The 16,599-nt window shown below is 54.6% G+C and overlaps 1 protein-coding gene across 1 annotated transcript; it reads left to right on the top strand.

The window, feature by feature from the left end:
- The first annotated feature begins 12,726 nt into the window (after positions 1–12,726).
- Positions 12,727–14,995, top strand: Jhamt (juvenile hormone acid methyltransferase). The gene is made up of 5 exons (XM_076317689.1): positions 12,727–13,122; positions 13,194–13,365; positions 14,143–14,275; positions 14,348–14,495; positions 14,643–14,995. Exons 1-5 carry the CDS (start codon positions 12,936–12,938, stop codon positions 14,846–14,848), a joined length of 846 nt encoding a protein of 281 aa, XP_076173804.1. The 5' UTR covers positions 12,727–12,935; the 3' UTR covers positions 14,849–14,995.
- The last annotated feature ends 1,604 nt before the right edge of the window (positions 14,996–16,599 follow it).

Here is a 16,599-nt window from a genome sequence, read left to right as displayed (position 1 = left end):
CTCTCCACCATAGGGGGGTGAAATGGCTCTTTCACGCGCGCACACGTTCTTTTGAAAAAATAAAGGGAAGTGGACCGAGTTCGCGCCCGCGTCGAGTCTGTTTACTCCCAGGAAAACGGTAGAGAACCGCGGGCACACGTAGCCCCGGCCGGCCGGCCGGCCGACCGGCCGTGCTCGACGAACACGGAAAGGGTGGAGGAGGACGAGACACCGAGAGGCGGAGGAAAATGACGAAGCCGCCGGAGGATGAAGAGGAAGAGCCGCGAGAACCCGAGCGGAGGTGTGCAGAGCCAAGACTCGAGGGGCTGGGGTGGACCGGAGGTGGAGGCGGCGGGAGGGTGGCGGGCGGCGGGCGACGGTCGGTGGTGCAAAGGCAGACGCCTTCCCCGGTTTCATTAACCCCACGCATTCATAATCTCGAGTGTGTTGGACGTGCGAATATAGATTGAGATGGGAATGAGACCGTTTTGTCTGGCGGATACTCGAGGCGCGAGGCGAGGCACGAGGCGCTAGGCGAGTCGAGTCGAGGCGAGTAGAGGCGAGTAGAGGCGAGGCGAGGCGAGGCGAGGCGAGGCGAAGCGAGGCGCCAGGAGTGCGCCGCTGAAAAGGGGTGAATTTGAAAGAGGAACCGGGTTGCCGCGCTCTGTTTGGCGGGTAAATAGGCAGTCGATTGGTACTCGTTCCCCCGAACGTTGGAACTCTTTCCGCGTCTCGAGTGTCAGCGAACGCGAAGCCGTCGGGGATCCTACTCGACGCTTATCCGACGATCTAAGCGAATTTTCCAGATCGGATAGTGCGCCTAATCGACGGGAGGACGAATCTCCGAGAGCCCTCGAACTCCAGATCCAAGGATAACGCTCTCGCTCCGTTCGCTCCGCTCGCTCGTCTCCGTCGGCCAATTTAACGTTCGAAGGTTCCCTCGTCCGAACCGATTAAAACGAGAACAACAACCGGGACGAACGGTGCTACGAAGATTCGCGATTCTCCGGGGAGGAGCGAGGATGGCTCGAGAAACGAAAATTTCTAAATTTCCCGCCAACTGGAGCGTAAAGTGCATCGCGCCGAGACGAGGAGTCTCCGTTTCCCGGTTGGCCTCGCGAAAAAGAGGACGATCCCGGTGACGCGAACGCGCCGCTCGAACGCGACTTACGAAGATACCAACCCGGACCTGGAGAGGATCGAACCGGCTGGAAAACCAAACGAGGAGAACGAACTGCTCGCCGAAGAGAACGCGAATCTAACGTTCGTCCACTTTCGTCTACACTGCTCGACGTTGGTTGCGTTTGCCATCGGTGGCTCGGTGTTGCGTCGGCTTCGCCTTGCGATACGAGGGGGATGGAAATCGAGGCAGAGAGCCGGATACGAACGGAGAACGTTGGGCGAGTAGAGGAAAACGAAACGAAAGAGAAACCGGGGAGAGCATCGGGCACCGGTGGCATCGCGGGAGAACCGAAATGCCTACCGGAGAAGAAGGAACGAGACCTGGCAAGACCTCGAACCACGGAGCGGATTCGAGCGAATAGGAGCGGATAGGAGCGGATAGGAACGGAGCGCGGGAAGAGAAGCAAAGAGAAGAGAAGAGACCGACGGTTAGAAAGGGAATGAGTGGAACGGGGTTGCGCGCGGGTGGGTGTCGGCAGGTGGGCAAAGAGGGTGAGTCGGAGAGACGGTAGAGGAAGAAGGTAAGGGGTAGGGGGAGCGAGTCGAGTCGAGTCGAGGCGAGGCGAGGCGAGGCGAGGCGAGGCGAGGCGAGCGAATGCACGAGTAAGAGAGAGACTGGCTTGGGGTGTGCTGTATGTAGCCGGGTCGATTCAGCCCCGGGCACTCGACTCCAAGCTACCTCTATCTGCTGTATTCCCTCTATTCTCTCACTCCCCGCAACCATCGCCACGGTGTTACCTACCGATCGTACCTCCCTCGCGCTCTTGCCCTCGCCGTTCGCCTCCTCCTGCGCTTCTCCGACCCAGCCTCGCCGACCGGCCGCCTTTCCAGCCGTCCACCCTCCTGCGGTTCTGCCACTGGGTCCCCGATACAACTTCCCCGACGACTACCGCTCGCGCGTTCCGCGAGTGTCGCGAAACCGCCGAACTTGCGAAACTCGAATACGTTTCGCGCGAGGACGAGCGATTCGGGGCTCGCGATCGATTGACGAACAACGTTACCCGTCGTTTGTTTTCATGGTTGCTCGATCGCGCGACCTTGAGCCGTGCCCCTCCGCGATCGAAGCGTATCCGATCGATCTCCCGATCGGGTCTCAAGGGGTACCGAAATCCGTCGAGGTCTCTCGAGGCGTCTCCGACTCGAAGTGGTACGTCGACGTCCTTCGAATCGAGGAACGGCCCTCGAGGGATCCTCGAGTTCGAGGGGCGATTCGGTATTTCGCCGAACGGAAACGGGCGAGCAATGGCAGCCGGAGGTAGTCGGTCGGAGTCAGGCGGGACCAAAGCCGAGCCCGCGACTACCGTAGCGCGAGAGTCGTCCGAATAGGGGCGGTTCTCCAAGCGGGTCCGCTCGGGGGGTGGCCGAAGTACTCGGTTATTTGTACGCAGACGTAAGCCACCTGGGCTCTCGCGCATTGGTTTCTACGTCTGTGCCGTTTGTCTGTACGTCTGATGACGTCGGTTACGAGGCTCCACCCAAGGTGGCGGTGGATGCGCCGGCCGGGGGGGCACCCGTTGCCTACCTCTGCTTCCGCGGGCTGGCAGAACGAGGCGGGGGTTGTAGGGTGGTAGCCGCGTCGGTAGTGGTAGCAACGTTGCTGCCGCCGGCGGCGGCGGCGGCGGCGGCGGTGGTGACGGTGGTGGTGGTCGGACGGTAGAAGCTAGATCCTGGAAAGGCGCTTGCGCGAAACCGCCGGATCGTTTATTTGTATCTGTCATTGCCAGCTAAGGGAAAGAGGAGGGAGAGACCGCTCTCAAGATCTCCCCCTTCCTTTTATTCCTCTTATTCCGCTTCTCCGTCTACTCCGTCTTACCCCCCCAGCACGTTCGCCGCGACGCTACGCGACGCGACGCGACGCCATAGTTCCGCCGAGTGGTAGCGGCTACCGGGTAAACCAATTTATTTCTCGCTATTACGGAACGTTTACCGTTCTCGTACGTACGGTAACCCGTGTTCCTTCGACCAAGATGGAAACCTTGTATTTTCCGACCGTAGTAACGAACGGTTCACCGACGAGATCGTCGAGTCTCGTCCGCATCTATTCGGAGATCGCGTCCGATTCGTAACGATAATCGTTGGATCGGTTGCAGCGGCCGACCGTTTACTTTCGTGGACGTTATCTCGCGTATCGGAACGCGTTACGCTGTCGTAAGTAGGTTCGTGATCGGTTCGCGGCTGGCGTTCCGAGCAGAGGGCCCGAAAGGGGCAGAGGTAATCTCTTCTCGGTTTTTATCGTCGACGGCCGATAAGAACTCGGGCCGGTATCTCCTGACGGAAAGGTCGCGGGGAGAAGTTCTTTCTCGGGCTTCGCTTTTAAGTGGCACCGAATAGAAAACTCTCTCAGCCGGCCGGCCGACCGATTCTGCGGTCTAGACTAAAGGGTTTTAACCCGACGCTCGCCCTCGCGCCTCGCTTCTTGCTCCGGCGCCGGTCGGAGGAACGTCGAGGCGAGAAAGATTAAAAGGGTGAAAAAAAGACGGGATCGACCCCGATGGACGACCAGAGAAAGAGAGACGACGTCGAAAGTGCGCGACCAAAGTTGTCGGCGTTGGCTTCCGGGAAAGAAAAATACCGGCGGGAACCGCGCGATTTGAAATTCAATTAAGCCGAATCGACTTTACGAAATACGCGAACAAATAGACCACCGGGGGAGGGGAGGAAACGAGAGACGACCGTTCGACGGAGACGTTTTTTTTTCTTCTTTTTCGGGAAGGTAGCACGCGATGCATAGAAAGACGTTTCGAGCGAAGATTGCCGGACGGTTACGCGCGAGGCGAAAAATCAGCCGGCGTACGACGCCGCTCGTTTCCATCCGGCGACACCGTGAGACCGCTTTGATGCAACCAATTAGCTCGTTTTTAACGACGCGCCGTTACGAGCCCTCCGGTTTATAGGAGCGCGAGAGCAAAATGTCAAGCCCAAACTGCTCTCGATTCCCGCGACCGCAGCCGCGTACAGGTGTTACGGTGACCTTGACTTATAAAAATAAACCGCCCGAGCGATAATGAACGCTTTTAATCGCCGCGTCCACGATCCTGCCCGTTTTCGATGCGTCCGAGGCAACGGTGCACGAATTTCGACGCGCTCGACGCGCTCGACGCGACCAGCCGCACCATCTCGCCAACAGGGGAACCGTGCTTTCGCGTTTCAAACGAACTTCGTTCTCGAGGAAACGACTCCCGTGTCGGATTTTCGTCGACAAGAGCTTCTCCGATTCGCGACCTTTGACTCGGTTCTCGTTCGGTCCGTGTATTACGGATCGTCGAACTAGGAAACGGTTGCGTCGGAGGAGTTTCGAGTATTCGATAATCGACGACGCGATTCGGGGTGGAAGGGTTTTTTCGATAGGTCTCCGATTTCGAATTCACGAGAACGGGGCGCTGTACGATCGTCGAGCTCGGTAGCCGTGCTTCGAACGCGTTCGCGTCTCGTCGTAAAAATACGGGAGAAAGTTTCGCGAGAAATAATTTCGAACGGAAGGATCCGTCGCGACGAAGGTAGATCCGCTTCCACGTTCTCTGAAAATTTCCCGATCCGGAACGCTCAGGAATTCGCGAGCGTCGGTATTAACGAGCGCGTCATTGGATCGGTCCCATCGCTAGATGAAACGGATAAAGTAGCAGCGAGAGGGTGGATGGGAGGTGGATCGCAGGGCGGAGGGAAAAGAGCGGAGGCAAAGCAGAGGGAGGAGAGTTTAAGTGCTACCGAGTGTCTACCACCTTGTGGGATCGAAGCCAGGACTCAGTGCTCCGGCTCTGTCTGCGTCTCTTTCTCGGATCGAAGCAAGGCGGCCCTCCCGCGTCCTCCCGCGTCCTCCCGCGTCCTCCCGCGTCCTCCCGCGTTCTCCCGCGTCCTCTCTCGTCCTCTCGTCTTCGCCCTCGTCGTCGTTCCCTCTCCCCGTCCCAGGGTTTTCCTCCCGGTTTCCCTCTCGACCTCTCCCAAAGTCGCACAGACGTCCGTACACATCCACCGGTGTGCACCGTACACGGACAAAGACTCCGAGAGGGAGAAACTCCCTCTCCGTTCCCTCCCTCGCGGGCGCGGAGATAGACAGAGGGAAAGGCGAGAGGGAGGGAGGGTGGGAGGGATGGAGACCGCCGCGAAGGGAAATCTCGCTCCTTTTTCCGTCTCGCTCGGTTCCGCGAGGAACGAGCTCGCTCCGGCTTCCTCCGTTCCTCTGGTTCCTCTCTCTGTTGGCCGTTTCCATTCGACGGTGTAGGTAGAGCGCGGGGCGTAACCAACCCCTCTAGAATCCGCATCGCGGCACCCGACAGTCGGCATTCGTCGTGCCATTGGCCCCGACGACACTCGGAAACCCAATGGAAAGCGCAAATACGATGCCGACTTCCGGTCCGTGAAACGAATTCGCGAATACCCCCGATCGCGCAGGACCGCTCCCCCTGGTTTCGGCTCTGCTCATCCCGACGACGACGGTTTATAGCCCTCCCCCGTCCGCGGCCAGAGATCACCCGTCCCGCTCCCTCTCGATCGCTCCGTCTACCTCGCCACACCTGTTCGCAGTCGCATCCGAATGCTGGAAACTCGACGATTGGTCGCGATATCGTTCGCTTCGGTCCCATTGGCCGACGCCCGTTTTCCTTCTTCCGCGCGAAAAGGAAAACCGTTCTTCGCTCGCCTTTCGACGCCGACCGTCGCCAAAGAGGAGGAGCGAAAACGCGACGCCGTTCGCTCGCAGCAGTCCTCGTCCTAGACGTCGTCTTCGCCCTCGAGTATCCTTCGAACAAATTTTTACTTTCGAGAGAATCTTCGCGACTCGGATCTCGGTGCGCGATCCAAGCGTGGAACGCTCGCGCTCTTTCTTCGTAGTTTCGCTCGAAAGAAGGCGACAACGATCGAACATGCCGAAAAATACCGCGAGCAAGCGCTCGGGATCGAGATCGAGCACTCCTCTCGCGTTTTTCGTTCGCGAGAACCGAGAGTCTCGAAGTAGTAGCGAAGCGTCATAATTCCGGCACCGCGTTTCGTTCGCTAGGAGTGCAGCCGCGAGATCGTCGAGACCGAGACGCGATCTCGATCCCGTAGAAACCGGCGCGATGCTAAACGATGGCCGTCGATGCGTCGCGGATTCCGACCGGCGCTCGAGTTCCCTGGATATTCCTTTCCGGAACGAACGCGGAAAGAAAGGCGACGCACGGAGGAGAGGGTCGACGACGCTCGTCGCCGCCGCCGTGGACGACTTTTTTATCGCGAAAGTAACTGCACCGAAAGATGCCAGAGGTGTTGAATGCGATTGCGTTCCCTATCGATCCCGGAACAGAGTCTTCTTAAAGAGATGTAGCACTATCTTCCGCCGCGATACAACGCGATACACGATGGCCAACGCTTCGCCTTAAAGACGAGGAACGAGCACAGCTACGACCGATGGAACAAATACAACCGGGTGCTCGAGGTCGCGCTCGAGAGGTTCGTTAAGCGATACCCTTCCTCGGGTACGCACCGAATACGTTTTACCCCGGTGGAAAGCTGCCACGGGAGCAGCTTTTATTTCTCCTCGCGAAACTTTGCTTCCTCGTATCTTCCGGAAAAAAGTTGCCGATCTCGCGGGGAATTTGGTCTAGAAATTTTCCCCACCGAGGTGGATCGCGCGATACCGAACTGAATCTACGTAGTCCGTACGACTCGACTCGGCTGAACGAAACGGGTCCATCGTCGAATGGATCGGTATTTCGTTTCTTAACGGGGCGACCGATCCTTTTCGAATCGTCGCGTAAGCGACAGACTCGATGGAAATAGCGAAAATACCTTCGATTGAATCGAAGAGTTTCGCACCGCCTTTTGAAAACATCCTGTGTTCGAGACGTCGAAAGAAAGGCAAAGGCCGCGGTCGAGGGGGCCACGGTACGCAAAAGCGATTCTTTTGCGATTCTTTCGTTCGGATGGTCGCGAATTCTCGCGGAGAAACACGGTGCCGCGGGACGAGCCACGGTATTGGATAATACCAGAGGCGGTCGGCTTCCGCGAGAGAACCATCCATTTAAAATGTCTCCCTTAAATCTCCAACACCACCGGCAACCACCACCATCGCCACCACCGCCGCCACCATCTCCGACCTCCACCTCCACCGACTTTCAGCAGTCGCCTACCAACCTCGCCCAACCTCCTCCCGTGACCGAGCCTCCCTCGCGCTGCCACCGGTTTCTTCCACCCCTCACTTTTATATCCACCTAAATCCATCCATTTTAAATGACGGATATTTTCTCCGAGCGACTGTATGGATTTTCATACTTTCCTACGGAAGCCGAGGAGCGTGCATACAACGCGGACCGTGCGACGCGCGCCCGAGGTCCGTTTAATATTTTCACGGGGAAGAAGGGTTCGCGCGTTCGCGCCCTTTCAACCGGAACCGACCTTCCGTTTCTGTTCGACGGACTCTCCCGTCGTCCAGTCTCGTATTCTGACCGGCCCCCCCCCCGTCGGGTGTTCGTCGTTCTTTTTTTAGGAACGATTACGCCGAACGATAGCCACGGAATTTTCAAAGAGGCTTATCTCCGCGCCGAGATCGAAGAAGAATCGAGAGGTCTCGGTCGGCCGACAATGGGCCGCAACTTACCGCGACAATGCGAAACGTCGAAAAAGAGGAGAGGTCATAGGCGTCAAACGCGCGCGTAAGCGCGAAAGATACGCCAAAGGGTCGCAATGGGTCAATAGGTGACACCAGGTATCCGTCGCGTATTATCCGATACGTTCTCCTCGTTGCACGGTTTCTTTATCTCTCGCGTCTTTCCTCTCCGCGTTCGGAGAGAATTCTCGACGTTCGTTCCCGGTGTTGCGACGCGTCGAACGCGCGATTATTATTTGATCGCGATCGGTGTACCTTGTTCCTTCCCGAACAGCTTCCGCGAGGATCGCGCGCACGCGACCGGTGAAAGCGGCTCGTTCTCCGCGAAGAAACCGTCGATTCGAGGACGATCTCGGTGTTCCGAATTCGAGAGGAGAGGTCGCGCGTTGCGCGTTCGAGGATCGCGAGTTCATCGCGCCAACCTCGATCGTATCGGGCAGCTCGTTCGCGGAGCCAGCAGCGAACGGGAAGCTGCTACGCGGCTGGGATAGGAAAGGTCAGCGTGTAACCCGCAATAATTACAAGTCCGGTACATTATGCACGGTCGGCCGAATGCGGAAGGAACGTCAGGTCTTCGGCGACGGGGCTCCGAGAGCCGAGTTATACGAAGGGGACGCCGCCTTCTTCCATTAATCTCGCGGCAATCGAAATTAACATAATTGACGGAGCGGAGAATAGCGGCCTGTTCGACTCCGAAACGCCATCTCGTATAATCTCTCCATATATCTCACTCAGTGGTTTCCGATAGAACACGCATCCGCGGGAGAGGACCATCGACCCGCGATCGCGGTCCACCTCGCGACTAGAGTTCGAGTGTTTCCTCGATCGAGAAACTTACGCGAGGAAACTCCCGATCAACGTAAAGAACTCGCGATCGTCCTCCATACACGAAAGAAACTATTCGTCGATCGTTCGTCGCGCGCCGGATCGAGAGGATCGATCGATCATTGCGCGAGGACGAGGACGGTTGCGGTGCAATCGCACGGTAGCACGCATCGGTAAATCGCGCGCCACGATATCGCTCGAACTTTAATTCTGACGATCGAACCTCGAACTCGTCGAGATGCACTCGCAATAGCGACTCTTGCACACCGGTAATCACCGCATCGATCGAACCAACGAGAAAGTGCATCGACCAGTTGAAAAAGATCGCGTCCGAATTCGATTCACCGGCGCGTAATTTTTACTTAAAAGGAAACTTCACCGGCTATCCGGAGAATTACGGAGGCGGTTCATCCTCCGGATTAAAATCCTGCGGGATTTTTGCGCGATCGCGCGCTTCCCTCTCCCTCCTGGCATCCCTTCTACCTCGTTCCACGAACGCGCGTCTTCTCGAGCAAGACGTATCGACGCGGATTTTTTTCCGCGTCAGTCATTTATCAAAGCCCTTCGCGTTCTCTACGGCGCGCCTCCTTCGTTCGATACGCACGGACCTGAGCGAAGATTTCGGCAAAGAGAAACGAGACGGATACGCCGGAAGCAAGATGGAGTTTATTATTTTAGAAAATTCACGACGACGATAGCGTCGTTTGAAAATTTTTTCCAGAATCTAATTTCGACGAGCGTTTTACTAAAGCTTAAATCGTTACCAGTTGGTAACACTTTCTGTGCGTTTCGCTCCGGTTCTCTTCGATAAAGTTTCGGTCGTGGATCGTCGTTTGAGCGTGGTTCGAAACTTGAGTCTGGACCAAATTTCCCTCCCAAAGATCCCCCCGATTCTTCTTGGCCGAGAAAAGATCGAAGGAAAATGTTCCGCAATTTCGGAAAAGAGGAAAAAACGTTGCTCGGTAGGTGTAGTTTCGATCGGGAAGATCGGTCACCGGTGACCGACGTGGCGTAGATGGCCGGTCGAGCGTCGGTCACCGGCGACAAAAGCGCGATACATCGACGGGGGAGAGACGGAAATCCTCGGATCCTGGGTAACGGAGGAGTACGGGCCGGCAGTGATAGAAGATGCTCCCGAAGAAAAGGTGCGAGAGGTCGCGAGGCAGAGGCGGTCTCTATCTATCATTGCCTCGCGAGTTTCGCATCCATCTTCCTTCTCCTCCTCCGACCGCCTCGTCCTCCACCCCTCGCGACCCTTTCGGCCTCCACCTGCCGCCATGCTGCGGCGTTGTTCTCTTTTTCCTCCGCTTCTCCGTCCCTCTGTCCCACGATCCACCGCGGGCGTCGTTCTATCGCGAAATAGGTTTCCACGATCCGCAAAATCCGACGGTGAATCGCGGAGGATCGGTCACCGAGGCGCGACGATTTCTTCCAGCGAGCTCCGAGAAGCTCGAAGACGCGCCTCGCGAGCTCTCCTCGAGGGAAACCCACCTTTCGTAAATATTTTCCAGCGCAGCCGCTCGGTGGGGAGCCGAGCACCTTTCGAATTACGCCGTCTCCCCGTCCGAAACGGATATCCGATCGCTTCTTACCCTCGTTGGGACGATCCTCGGTACCGGTTACAACGAGACACCCTCTATACACGGGAGTTCCCTACGAGATAACCAAACTTCGGTGAAATAAATATTTTCAAGTTATCGGCAACACCGCTATCGTGCGCAATGCCGATAGAATCGAGAGAAAAAAAATATAAGTCGCTCGAGGTTCAGAACGTTCCACGATTGCGATAACCTATATCTTCGAAAATGATGTAACACTCGGTACGATGCGCGTGAACGAATCGTACGGCCGGCCGGCCGGGGACAAATTTTAACGCTCCAAACGCTTCCGATCCTCGCGAGCGTAAAGTAATCCATCTACTTGGCCTTTTCCGCGAGATCTCGCGACGATCTTCGAGAATATTCTCGCGAATGTTCTCGTGGTTCGAAGTTCGATCGAGATAGAGGACAATACTTGCGCGGGCAGGCCACGATCGTGGCGTATTGTCCGAGCGGAATTCAGCGACGGGAAAATGGAAGCAGCGGACGACGATAAGGGAGGATCGTTCGATGCGAAACGGTCGATCTGTTTGATTAAGAAAGTGGTCCGTGTGTATCGACCTCTCTTCGGGGTTTGAGACGTGTGTCCGCGCATATACAAATATCGGCGACGTTCGAAACGCAAATACGTGGTGTACGGAAGATAACGCGACACCGAAGGGTGGTCCTTCGCCCTTCGATCGGGCCGGAGGCCCGAGGATCGCGGACCGATCGGTACGAGAAGAACCTCGCGCTCCGGTTTTAATTTATCGATCGTGGTCCGCGCCGCGAAAGGGCGCGAGAATATAAAAATAACGACGACGCGTGAACGCCGCGGGTAAATACGGCACCGACGCGAAAAGAGAATATATAGAACGGGGAACGGAACCGTCGGGATAACGAGGGCGGCTTTTAATCGAGCGAAAAATACAATGTTTGCGCCGCAACAGTCGACGCTGACGGTTCAATTTCCTAACGACACCTTAACGATCAGCCGTGTAGGAGCGGCGAAGACCCCTCGACCCGTCCGACGTTCAGGTAAATATTTGCGAGACGTAGTCGCGAATGGAAGGAACAACGCCGAAACAGCTGCAGTCGTTGAAAACGTCGCGCGTGACGAGTCGAACGCGACTTTGTCTCCTGCGACGACGATACGTCCTAGACTTTCGACCGCTCGGAATTTAACGATTAAACGTAAAACAATATCGACGCGCTGTCCCATTATCGCGTCACCGGTCGCCCGACTCTAACTCGAAAACGTTCCGTTCGATAAATACGTCCACGAAAGTCTACGTTTGCCTCGAACGTAATTAAACGCGAGATAATTACGCGATTAATCGCTCCCCTCGTTGAAATCCTCCGCTTCCCCGAAGACGCTAATCGAACGAAAAACCCCTGTCGTTCCGGATACTAGTCACTCGAGTCCGGTATCGCGAACGCTCGACTCGAACGCCTCGATTTTCATCGTTTCGTCTTAGAAAGCGCTCCTCCTTTTTTCCAAGCACTCACTGACCTGTCCTATCTAAACTCGGATTTCCAAATGCGTGCTTGAATTTCCGAGGGGAAAGAAAGATAAGTCTCGGGTAAACTCGTGCTCCGTTTTACGTCACAAACATGCAACCCACCGATTCCGACGGGAGATCGACGTTACGCGTTCGAGATCACCACGGTCCGCTCTCCGTTTCTTTTTCAACGAATTATTTCACGTTTCCGATAAGTTATCGGTCCTGTGTACGAATTGTTATTTATTATTCGCGAATCGATGTATCGTAATACGTTGCTCATCGACCGTGTAAGTAAATATGCAAAATGTTGTTCTCGGGTATCCGAATGCATTCGCGATGCGATAGGTGCGTATTTGGCAGAAAACGACACGATAATCGCGAAACAGCTGACGCGTTCAGATTTCGCGTATCGAGATGCACCTTGAAAATTGCTATTGACGTTCGCGTTTAAAAACTGTGCTAAATTTTACTTCTCGCTCGTGTTCGTATCGCGCGTCGCGTAATTCCCAAAATACAACCACGCGTCTCGTCCTGCCAGACGAAGGGGTTTGAGTCGGTTACTCGCCCTAAAACGGTGAGAATTAACGGCCCCGCGTGGTTGTTCGCGTAAACGCGTACTCGTGGAACTTTGATCTCGCTTCCCTTCCATCGAGGACGATAACTCGAGAAGCCGTTCACGGGACGCGGCGTCCCAAACCCCCGTGAAAAAAAGGAAGATCGACACCGAAAAGCGTCCCGGTCCCACGATCGCGCCTCGAACGGGCCTGGAATTCGTAATCGGGCCCGAATCGAGATTAGGGTCCCGAGCGACGCGTTTCGTCGTTTTTCTTTCTATCGTGGAAGGGGTCTCTGAACTTCCGTGCGCGACCATCGTTTCGGTTACGTAGAAGAATTCAGATATTGTGCTGGATACGAAGAAGAAGACGACGACGGGGAAAAAATGGGGAGGAGAAGGTGACAAAGTGAGACGAAAAAAACGAAACGCGGAGATAAGGAGGGGGAATCCATGTCGAGGCATGAAAAGTTTCTTGTACCAGTCGTCGAATATAAATACCAAACTGGAGGCTGTCAGTCACCAGTGCGAGAACTGACGGTACACCGAGTCGGTTAGGCGTGCTCGAAACTCGGTACGCTCGATTTCCTCTTTCCTCTTCGAAAACAATTTCGGGTAAGCGTCGGTGAGATCCCACGGATCGACGGAGAACGTTCGAAAGTAGTCGAAATCGATTACAAACGCGGTCCCGTCGAGACAGTGAGCCCGCGTACGCGGACGAAACGAGATCGAAGATGTACATGGTCGACGAGTACGTGAACGGGAGCTCGCTCCAGTACCAAGATGCGATCGACATCCTCGAGGAGTTCGAGAAGGATATAACGAAGACGAAGGGCAAATTCATAGACGTCGGGTGCGGGCCCGGGGAGGTCACCAAGAGATTGATCCTCCCGAAATTGCAACCCGGGTCCGAGGTAATAGGTAAGAGAACCGAGAGAGAGAGAGAGCTCTCGCGAGGAACGCGTCTCATTGCTCGTAACGCGTGTTTGCAGGCGCGGACATATCGAAACCGATGATCGATTACGCGAAGCAAAAGTTTCGCAACGTGAAGCACTTGTCGTTCACCTGCCTCGATATTCAGACCGAAGACTTGCCGGACGAGCACATCGGCCAGTACAACGGTCTCTTCTCCTTCTTTTGCTTCCATTGGTGCCAGAACACGGGGTATGTCCCATTTAATTACCATTTTGTTGGCTAATCTTGAAACGGGGCAAGGTCGTAGACGCGTCTCGTGCGAAGATAACGAGTTCGCGTAGGGAGATGTAGTAATTTTACTCCAAGAACGACGAGAAAAATGTTCTCGCGCGATTCGATTGCATCTCGCGAACGATGGACCTACCGGTAACGGCGTTACCAGCCGCTGGTATATTTTTATTTACGATAGATTATTTCTCGCGTTTTGTAAAAGAAGTTTGCCGAAACGGCAAGTTCGACCGCGTACTTGGAGGCGCGTATCTCTTTACCGACACGCGGACGCTGTCACGCGTCGGACTGCACGCGTGTACCACGATATTGCGTTACACAATATTGATATCCGGCGCAGAAACGGTACAGATAATCGTCGAGTAAAAGTGGCGAACGTTACTTTGGAGAAATTACTTCGAGGAGGGGACTACGGCTTCTCCGCGCTGCGACACGCTTCTCGTTCTCACGTACGCCTACGTGAGAGTGGGAAAGGTTAAGCACGTTCCTCTCGCGCGGCACGAGTCCGTGCCGTCGACCGTACTCGCGAAACGCGAATTAAAAGTTTACTCGGAATATTTTCGGCGATACTTTTCGCGGTATCGACGAAAAGGTCCGATAACCGACGCGAGATCTCTGTTCTTTGCTCGCGATACAAAAACAAAGAAACGATTGTACAATGCGTAATCGAACTCTCGTACAGTTTTCTAGGTGCAATGTTTTTGTCGAAAATTTATTCACGATTCCCACCGAATTTAGGCGAACCTTCGAGAACGTGTGGAAAATGCTGCGACCAGGTGGAACGGCCTTGGCCATATTCCTAGCCGAAAACGATCTGTTCAAAGCTTACGAGACGCTACACGAGAATCCACGATACAAACCGTACATGCAGGTTGTGCCTCAGTTTACTTCGAGAACTCGATTCGAATTCGTATCGTTTATACCCGGTTGTCCCGTTTTCCAGGACGTGGATCGTTTCGTACCTTACTTCCACCGATGCAAGGACCCCCGGGGCACCTTGAGGAAGATCCTCGAGGACATCGGCTTCGAGGTCCAGCACTGCAGTAGACGAGAGAAGAGCTTCATTTTCCCGAACAAGCAGGCGCTGAAAAGTACGGACTCGGTATTCGTTCGAGTATCTAATTATCCGAAACGCGTGCACGCACGATATTCAACGTGGTATCGCGAATGGATCGCAACGGTGGATAAAAACGTTGCTGGAGTAAGTCGTTCCCCGTGATAACGGATCGTTCTTACAGGTCACATGGCCCCGATCAATCCTTTCCTCCAGCGATTCCCCGACCAGGACCTTCAAGAGGAGTTCATGAACGCGGTGTTGCGCGAAATAATAACGATGGAAGTTCACTTTTCGAAGAAAGACTACAACGACCAGCGGGAGCGCGCTATCTTGAACAAATATCAACTTCTAATAACGTACGTTAAGAAACCTTCCAATGCGCGCTGAGGTGACCATTACCGATTCGTTCGCTGGAACGAACAAGGATCGTTCGCAATATACGTATTCCCCGTCACCACCTCGATGTCGATAAAAACGTATCGATGTCCCGCGACAAATTCATAAATACCGAAAGCAAATAAAGATACACGTTGACACGATCGATCGTCTCGATTTCTCGTAATTTTCCGAATCGCGGTCGTCCAAGTTCAATTTTCTCGAGTCAGCGACCAAATACGATCGATCTTTCGACGCTTCGATCGCTGGCTAGCGACGATTTTCCGAGAGTCTCGACGCGCGGGAAGCCTACGAACCGTTTCTCGATTCACGAGTGTCTCGTTCGATACTTTAAATATAAATATTCAAATATTATCGCTGCATACTTTCGTCCTCGGAGGAGATATTAAAGGAATATCAATTTTATCGATTACCGCGGCTCGACGGTACGTATCCCCGTAAATATCGGCGAGAACATCGAGAAGTCTACTTTCTCGTTAGCCGCGATAACTTCCATCGCGGACTACTTTTGCGCGTACTTTCGGGAAATGGTCCATTACCGAGTCGGTCGTGCACCAACGAAGGAATCGTCCGAAGGAGGAACACCGTTATCGTTTCTACTTCGCTAAAACTTTATTGTACACTATATATCTTTGATTTTACAATACGGTACAGCCATTTATAGAATATCGTTAAAACTCATATATCGTCGTACGGATAATAAGTGGATCTGTTGCGGTGCTTACGGTAACCATATACAGGGAGTAACAATTTTTTGTCTAACGCTTCGTTCTACAAAATACACCCAAGTTTATAAGACGGCTCGAGTTCACCGTCGACATCGATCGGTTTCGGTACTATGACGCTTCCTCGAGGACCGTAACGCGTAGGACGAGAAGGACGTCGCGCGGCGAGTACGCGCGTTCCGCGAAACGTTCGACAAGCTCGGGATACGAGACGAGACCGACTCGTCTGTAACGAGCGATACTCGCCGTGGATCTCCGTCTCGTCCCGGTTGTTTGGAAACCGAGAGCGATACCGAAACCCTAAATGAAAGCGACTCGAGATTCTAGCCGCGCTTCGCGAACACTTTCGTCCCGTTTGCCGGGTAAACGACGCGCTTTCGGATCGTGCAGTCGATGCCGCGTCGATGAAGATTTCAGGTTCGCGCGGTGGCTTCTACGATATCTCGTCCCCGGATACATCTAACACAGATCCTAGATTCAAGCGAAACAATGTAAATGCGTCGAAATCGAAAAATACTCCGAAACGTACGAAAACAGTCCAAAGGGGAACGCATCGAAGGATGGTTGTGCGCGAGCTCGTCGCGACACCGACAGGAAGGCGGAAGTATATATAAAAAACGGCTCAAAAAATTCTTATCGTTAGGGAGGTTCCGCGCGAGTTTCGCCGATAGCGAGGACAACGTCACCGAGGACGCGTGCCAGCGGTGTACCACCGGTCCGAAGAACACCGACACGCGCATCGCGCGTAACGCACGGTACGTAAATATGGCGGAAGAAACCGAACGAACGTCCTCTGCGAATCGAGTGAGCGCCGCGTACTCCCGTTCACGCGGAGGAAAACGCTTACCACGGAGCGATACGCGCGACTTTTCCTCCTGGCGAGTCATCGATCGTACATTCCCGTTACCGAAACTGTCCCTCGCTCGTGTAGTTCGCGACCTCGTTACAAATACGCTCCTCTCCTGTCTTGCTCGCTCGTTTCGCGAGTACGATCGTTCGACGAACATCGAGCCGCAT

The sequence above is a fragment of the Ptiloglossa arizonensis genome, chromosome 8 (genome assembly GCF_051014685.1).
Source record: "Ptiloglossa arizonensis isolate GNS036 chromosome 8, iyPtiAriz1_principal, whole genome shotgun sequence".
NCBI classification, from domain to species: domain Eukaryota; kingdom Metazoa; phylum Arthropoda; class Insecta; order Hymenoptera; family Colletidae; genus Ptiloglossa; species Ptiloglossa arizonensis.
This window is presented reverse-complemented; position numbering and strand designations above follow the sequence as displayed.

Bases quoted from the DNA above. Each gene is read 5' to 3' on its own strand.
- Jhamt (XM_076317689.1), top strand. From the start codon at position 12,936: ATGTACATGGTCGACGAGTACGTGAACGGGAGCTCGCTCCAGTACCAA. The intron at 13,366-14,142 runs GTATGTCCCATT...CACCGAATTTAG, and splicing joins CATTGGTGCCAGAACACGGG to GCGAACCTTCGAGAACGTGT. The intron at 14,276-14,347 runs GTTGTGCCTCAG...CCCGTTTTCCAG, and splicing joins GATACAAACCGTACATGCAG to GACGTGGATCGTTTCGTACC.